The sequence below is a fragment of the Mustela nigripes genome, chromosome 6, assembly GCF_022355385.1.
Source record: "Mustela nigripes isolate SB6536 chromosome 6, MUSNIG.SB6536, whole genome shotgun sequence".
Classification (NCBI taxonomy): domain Eukaryota; kingdom Metazoa; phylum Chordata; class Mammalia; order Carnivora; family Mustelidae; genus Mustela; species Mustela nigripes.
The window spans coordinates 102,714,479-102,722,387 of record NC_081562.1 but is presented as its reverse complement, the minus strand read 5'-3'; the positions used below and the strand labels follow the sequence as shown (position 1 = coordinate 102,722,387).

The 7,909-nt window shown below is 36.2% G+C and overlaps 1 protein-coding gene across 2 annotated transcripts in view; it reads right to left on the bottom strand.

Moving 5' to 3' along the window:
• Nucleotides 1-503: 503 nt before the first annotated feature.
• C6H12orf4 (chromosome 6 C12orf4 homolog) overlaps nt 504-7,909 on the bottom strand; it is a 40,325-nt gene continuing 32,919 nt past the window's right edge. For both annotated transcript variants that reach the window (XM_059403776.1, XM_059403777.1), the window contains 4 exons: nt 6,207-6,409; nt 2,272-2,329; nt 1,639-1,706; nt 504-1,034 (listed from right to left, as the gene is read on the bottom strand). In XM_059403776.1, the coding sequence (XP_059259759.1) occupies nt 942-1,034; nt 1,639-1,706; nt 2,272-2,329; nt 6,207-6,409 (422 nt within the window). In that variant the 3' untranslated portion in view covers nt 504-941. The remainder of the gene's footprint in view (nt 1,035-1,638; nt 1,707-2,271; nt 2,330-6,206; nt 6,410-7,909) is intronic.

Sequence of the window (7,909 nt, the reverse complement as noted above, 5' to 3'; positions counted from 1 at the left end):
AATGTGTTACAGATGGGAGAAATAAGTGATATGCATCATCTGAGAAAGGAGGAAAGATGACGAAAAAGGGGAGAGGAAATAGAGCACAGAACGAAATGGAGACATAGTTATCAGCAAGGGAATGCAGGAAGTGGAAGACTGGTTAAGGAAGTTGAGAATGTAAGAAGCAGGATGGAGAAATAAAAATGATCTTTGTTGTCTGTCATGATGTTGATGAGCACTGAAATTCTGCCGGGTGTTGGCTTGGACTAACTTTCCATTGGGCTTGCAAATGAGCATACTATTTTCCCAGCCCATGAAATGTTATTAATAGACAAGGGGAAGGTCATATAGAGAGGATGAGACAGAGGTAAAGAATTCAAAGTCCTTTTCTGACTTTTTTTTTTCCCTGACTTCTAAAACCTTAGAAAGAGTTTTTGAAATAGAATTTAAAAGAATAAGCACATTTGTCTCATATGCTTGTGTTACTACAAAGATTTTCACAAAAAAATCCATACTTGCAATGTATATCGCACTGCCTTTAATTTTTGCTTGGCAAATTAAGGTAAAGGAAAGATTTTATTCTTATGGTTAATGAAGTCCTGCACTTGATATGATTCAAATCTTTTGGAAAACTCAGATGTCTCCAAGAAAATGCAATGAACAATCTCCCATATCAAATGTCCAGGTACTAATATTTGCAGACAGGGCATAACAGTGGAAAAAAAAAGATTGTTTCATAAAGAAATGTTAAGAATAAATGTATGACCAAAAGGCTGATCACTAGGCTATGCAGTATATGAATTTTTGGAAGGTTTCACAGACATACATCATGATTTGATTCGTGACTTGGATTATAAGTTCTCTTTCTGGGCATCTTTTGCTTGACAGAATCCCAGCACAGCTCAAGTTCCTGGAAAGTTTAAGAGGCTTCTTCTGCCAATGTGTCAGTCTCTAAGGGTTTAGTGCTTGGATGTCAGAGTAAGTGTTGATGATACTCGGAAGATCTGGGGGAGCATGTTACTAAGTTGATAAAACATCTCTTCGGAAATACTCTGTCAGAAGTAAAAAAAAAAAAAAAAAAAGTTCACATTTGTTAAACCATCATTGATTTTTCAAATTTTAAAGTCATTTAAAATATGGAACTATTCCTAGATAAGGACAGCCGTATTTGGAAATTCTCTTTCATGACTGAGTTAACCACATGGTTATGGGCAGCGGGTGTTTTCGTTCTGAGAAACTATGTTGTTTCTGTCAAATAGTAAGTTTAATTACCAGAAAAATCCCTAGATAACTCTAGCTTAGTCAGTAACTAAAGTACCACTGACTTTGCTAAGCTCTATATAGAATACAGAATCATTTTCTGCTAATGTCCTTTTATGTGAATTTTTCAAGAACTATAGATCACGAATGTGGGAAAAAAACAAAAAATGAGTCAAGTTTGGTTCTAGGGTTAAATAAAAGATCCCTTGAGTGGAAGATGCTGACATCTTTGACAATTATCTAAATGCCTTTATGGCATCCAAACACTTCTCTCCTTAATAAATAGAAAGATATTAGCATTTTGTTATGTTCTACTGAGTTTGGGACAGGGTGCCTAGCTGTATCTGGGACAATATTATAGCAGAGATTAAACTGGGGAGAGATCTATTAACACACCTGTGGTACCAGAAACTGCACTGTCCTGGAAATTCCTCCATCCCAGGAAGCCATTTCCATCATGAAACCTAAAACAGAGCAACAGACTTTGCTGAATTACACGTTCTGGTCTTCAAACCTACCAGCCCCTTATGGAGATAAACTGAATTTTCACTGTGGGGCTTCATGTCTTGCCTTTCTGGGTAGCCACTCATGTGCAGGAGAGGCTAGGCCCGAAGAACAGATGAACTTCTGCAATCCTTAACTCTCCATGCATTTTGTCATTTCCCTTATGATTTCTCAAGTCCTTTTAGTCTCTACACAGTGAAGCTAAAGCAGGTTATTGAAGGAAAAGTGAAGATGTGGTTCTATATTTTCTTCTTAAGAAAATAAAAAGGCAAGAGAGAGCAAGGTATAATCAGATCAAAATACAAATAACATCCAAATATCCTTGTATTTCAAGAGGGCCAGAGATTTGTTTCCTTTATGACTGGAAAAAGAGAAGTAAAAGAATATTTGCCTTGTTAAACCACTTTTAACTGGGACACCAGAGGACAGAGGTAATGTTCATATTCTTCTCCTGAGCTGCTCTACTTTCAATAGTTGGGACTAAGAAATACAGGTCATGTTGTTGAAATATAAGGTTCTGCTCACCTTTGACACACTTAAACACAAGTTCTGCTCTCCTTAAGCACCATGGTATAGTCATTTCCTAAAAAGAGGACCAAAACAAATCATATGTTTTTAACAGAACTCTGTAAAAAAAAAAAAAAAAAAGACCTATAATATTGACCATCTACTTCGTGAACAGATTTGGGCACCTATTTGCTAACTTTAGGTGGATTTCTTCTGGTGTTTAGGTATAATTTGTTGTAACTGTTAGACTGCATTTGTGGAATACAAACCAATTTAATTATCCTACTAATTATAATTAAAAAAATAAACATACCCTTAAAACTTTCTAGATAATTAATTCTAAAGACAAAGTGACATAGGAACTCCAAATATTCTCAATTTTAGCATGACTAATTCCATTAACTTGTATAATATTGGAACAATGCATTAAAATGCTTTTATTGTATAACATGTTATTACAAAAGTGACAGAAATACACAAACATCCTGTCCCGGTCACCTACCACGCCGAATGCATTCATTTTTCTACATTCCTTTCTAATCTCTGATCAAATGCGCACATGAGTGCTACTGCCAGACTAGAACTGATCCATTTATTTTCTATAGTTATGATCCGTGATTATACCATTTTAAATTCTACTTCTTTTCATTATCACCAGAATTACTTTCCCATGTTGCAAGTCTTCATAATCAAAACTGTACATTTGTTATTTCATTAGAGTGGTTCTCAATCTTTTTGGGTCTTAGGATCTTTTACACTCTTTTTTTTTTTTTTTAAAGATTTTTATTTATTTTACAGATAGAACAAGAGGATGCATGAGCACAGGCAGAGGGAGTCTTCCCCGAGAAGCAAGGACCCCGAGGCGGGAGATCTTTTACCCTCTTAAAAATCAATGAGGACATCAATGAGCTTTTGCCTATGTGGATTTTATCTCTTGGTAGTTATTACATTAGAAATTAAAACAGAAAAATGCAAAAAATACTAATAGTGAAGTAGCAGAAAGAGAAATTAAAGAATCAATCCCATTTACAATGGCACCAAAACCCATAAAATACATAGGAATGAATGTAACCAAGGAGTTATTTTCTGAGTTTATACACCCATGGGAGAAACTGAAAGGCTATTCTTTACTCTCAAGTATATGGCTCTGAGGGACCTGAAATACTCCTATTAATCAGTTTCTTAGTCATTATCTCAGGGTGAGGAACAATCTGGCTTTCTGATTTTTCACATGCAGAAACAATGGGTTAAGTAAACCACTTTGGGAAACTATTTGGTTGTAAATACAGAAGCTAAACATACACATACCATGACACTGACCAATTCCATCCCTAAGTATATACCTAATAGAAATGCCAAAAGCTACCTACTAGAATGTTCATAGCAACATAAGTCGTAATAATCAAAACCTAGAAATTACCAAAATGTCCCTAAATAGTAGAATGCATTGCTAATTGTGGTCCTGTCACACAGTAGAGTAATATAGAATAATATGAACAACCATAGACAATAATGTGGGTAGATTTTACAAACATAATTATGGAGTGAAAGAAGCCAGATACAGGAGTACATACTATAGGATTTTACTTATATAAACTACAAAAACAAGCCTAAGCAATCCATGCTTTTCAAAATGGAAAAAAAAAATGGTTACCCTCATGGAGAGAGTATGGTTTATGAGACTGGAAGGGTTAGGGTTCTTCTGGGGTGGTGGTAATGTTCTGTTTTATGATCTAGGTATTGGTTACAGGGGTGTTAAGTTTGTGAAAATTTGAGCTATATACTTCAGTATACTTTTCTATATGTGTATTCTACTCTAATAAAAATTTAAAAACAAATAGCATCTTCATCAACCACAATTATAGTAACTAAAAGCTCTAAGTTCCAAATTATTGAACAAGTTAACAGTAAAAAATAAAAGGGAATCAGGAACTTGGGATTCTTGACTTACAGGTTCATTCTACACCCATCAAGTTAGATTGGCTCCAGTATGACAGTATCTTATATCACAAATATCTACGGGGATAACCTGGTGATTATCAGGATGTCTCTTTTCTTGCTGATAGATTATTCTTTCCTTTCCGTCTTTTTTTTTTTTTTCTTAGAACTACAATTAATTTCTACAGCTCTAAATACCACAGACACTATGGTCTTTACTGTGCACCACTAAAATGTGGTAACCGAGTGTCTAGAAATTCTGTTTGTTAGAGAAAGTAAACAACACCTGAAAATGCTTTGGGACCCTTGCACGAACACTAAAACAAAGATTAACTCTGTATCCTGTGCGGTGTTGTCTGAATTTGTAGAATAAACTTCGTGACCCGAATGGGTGTTTAAATACAACAAATGGGAGGATGGTGGCTCAATATACTTTTGTGAATTAAAATGGACACTTTGGAAACAAACTTAATGTCCTGCAGCTGGCTGTCCCAATTTAAAACATGTAACTTTTGTAACATTGTGGGAGAGGGAATGCTAGTAGTATCAGATGTCTGGAAATAAATCCAAACTTAGTGACTTTTGGAAATACTGTTTTTGAGGTTGTTTCCCACCTACATATAACCATTTTTATAAACTGGTTAACCAGGAGTCCAGCTGCAGGAAGGTTTGGATGTTTCCTTGCGGCTGGAATTCATCACAAACTTTCTTTGTTATTCTCCAAAGACTTTTATAGATGGACTAGTTAGTGATGATAACTTAACCACGGCTAAACATGCCTGATGGAACTAAAACTTTATAAAGCTACAGTTGAAAAAACCCCAAACAAGCCATGTGTGTTCATCTCTCCTGATACCATATTAGGTATGACTTAGGCTACATAAGTGAATGGTGACAGATTAGGCAGTGTGATGCAGCTTTCATAGGATGGAGCCAGAATTCTCTTAATTGAAACAATGTGTCTGATGAAAATACAAATGGGATGTAAGTGGTAAGTCATTTAAAATCACCCTGTCTTACCTGGAATTGATTTTGTGTGTGTGTTTACATAGGGTACTGCATTTAAGATGAATGAATCGAAATGTTTTGCTCTAAAAAGTAGCATTTATACATCTTTTATTTTGGGAAATAAGTTTTAATAATCAATGGGCAGGCTTCCTTCCTGACATTCACAATGCACATCGAGCCATTTTATTAAAAAAAAAAAAAAAAAAGCCACCTCTGAACCAGAGGGCCCCAAGTTGCTGATACGGGTCCTTCACCACCAGGCTGACCACTAGCTCTCCCAAAAACACTTGCCTGCACCCACTGTTTTGAGGCTACTTTGTTTCTCCAAACTACTTGAAGTTGAGTTTTGGTCTTTGCATTATTTCTTCAGCTTATCCTCTCTAACCAGTTTTTATGTGGATGAGAAGAAAAACAGGAGAAAGCAGATAGTCATGGGAAGACTTTTTTCCAAAATATAAAACAAAGCACAGTATGTAATAAAATCAATCAATGATTATGCCATATTTTAACTGTGGAAGCCAACAACTGTATTATCCAAAACGCATCCTCGAGCATTCTTGAGAGAACGTTAAAATGAGGCTGGTTTCTTCCTGTTATCTAGCACCTCCTTCTGCTGCCTATTAATGCATAGTCAGAGAATGCAAACTAATTTTAATGTTAGTGTAGGCCAAATATAAACATGGAGGTAATTCTAATGCTACTTAAGACAAAAACAGAGGGAGAGGGAGAGAAAGGGAGGAGTAGGGCCATATGTCTTATCCAAAGCTTAAGCTAATTTTTATTTTCTAGTCTACTTACTATATTCTCTGGACATAAATTGTTAAGGATTATTTACTGTTTTGTATCATATGTCACTCAGTGCTATTAACCATATAGGGGATACAAAGGTCCATTGGATTATTTTTAAAAAGTGCTTTTAAAAAGTAAAGTGGATTATTATTATTATGCAATGTTGATGGTTAACATATTTATAAAATTACGGTATTATTCTTCTTCTACCTGCTTACCTCTGACATATCATGCACCAGCAAGAGAGGTATGCTTATTGTTGTGATGTCATGGGTACAGCAAACCTTGAGGATATTTCGAAGTCCCATAATGGCAGGATCTCGAGCAGTAATGTTTCCCGACTTCACATTGTCATCCACACAAAGGTGGAAAGCAACATGTATTTCTGAGAGATTAGAATGCCGTGTAATGTAAAATTCTCCTGGGAACACCAAATAAAAGCATGATTTTCAAATGAATAAATCTCATTCATCAGTGGGCTTTATAAGGAACTATATGGCCGTCAATGAGCCGAACTAGGAGAGATGTATCAGGAATCTATGTTGGGCTCAGTAAGCAAATACAGCCCCGGCTCCTTCATTCTTGGAGAGGTGATGAAAAAAAGAGACATTAGCCAATTTTGCATTAGGTTCACAAATTGGCCTGAAGTGATCACTAAGTAGTAAGGAAACCAAATGAGTACTTATCTCTATTTTTACGTAAATGTTCAAAATGTCCTACTTGACTCAAAGTGAGCATGTAAAAACAGGTTGCTTGATAACCTCTCTTCCCTACACCCTAAATCAGCATTCTCCATCTCAATTCATGGATCTAATCTCCCTTCAGTTAGTTAACTGGCACAGGACAGAAACACAGAAGTTGCCCTTAATTACCTCCTTTATCTTGGTATTTCTTCCCTAACCCACAGTACAGTGCACCATCAACTACTTTCAATAATATCTCCAACAATTATCTCAAACCTGAGGCACTCCATTTTTATTGCTATTACCCTAGCTCATACCCTAGTACACGCCACCATCATCGCTCACCTAGGGTTTTGTCAAAGCCTCTTCATCTTTCTGCTCCCATCTTTCCTACCTACAAACCATTTCCACATTTGCAGGCCAAACAATTTCTTTATAAATCAGATTATATCACTCATCTACTTAACATTGTCCAGCAGGCTCACACTTCTTCCAGAAGACAATCCAAGCTCTTTACTGTGGTTCCCATGGTCTATATGACTGCCTATGTATCTGTCTGTCCTCTTGTCTCACCGTCTCCTCTCACGCAGCCACACAGGCTTTTGTAAAGTTCTTCAAACATGTAGAGCTTATTTCCAAATCAGGGCTGCCTTGTCCGAGTTTTTCCCCAAGATTCTTATATGTCTGACTTCTTTTCACTAATGATGTCTCAGATCAAAGAGTACCTTCTCAGAGAGCTCTTCCTTGATTCTCCCATCTGATATAGGACACCCCTTATTTTTTCTCCACATTGTTCTATTTTCTTCTCAGCACTGAAATTCTTCATTTGAGATTATTTTATTTAAAAAATTTATTTAAATTCGATTTAATTAATACATAGTGTATTACTAGTTTCAGAGGTAGAATTCAGTGATTCATCAGTTGCATACAACACCCAGTGCTCATTACTTCAAGTGCCCTCCTTAGTGCTATCATCCAGTTACCCCAACCCCTATCCATGTCCCCTCCAGCAACCCTCAGTTGGTTCCTTAAGTTACGACTCTCTTACGGCTTGCCTCCCTCTCTGTTTTCCTCTTATTTTTCCTTCTCTTTCCCTATGTTCATCTCTTTTGTTTCTTAAATTCCACATGAGTGAAGTCATATGGTATTTGTCTTTCTCTGATTTATTCCACTTAGTATAATACCCTCTAGTTCCATCCATGTCATTGCAATGGGCAATATCGCACTCTTTTTGATGG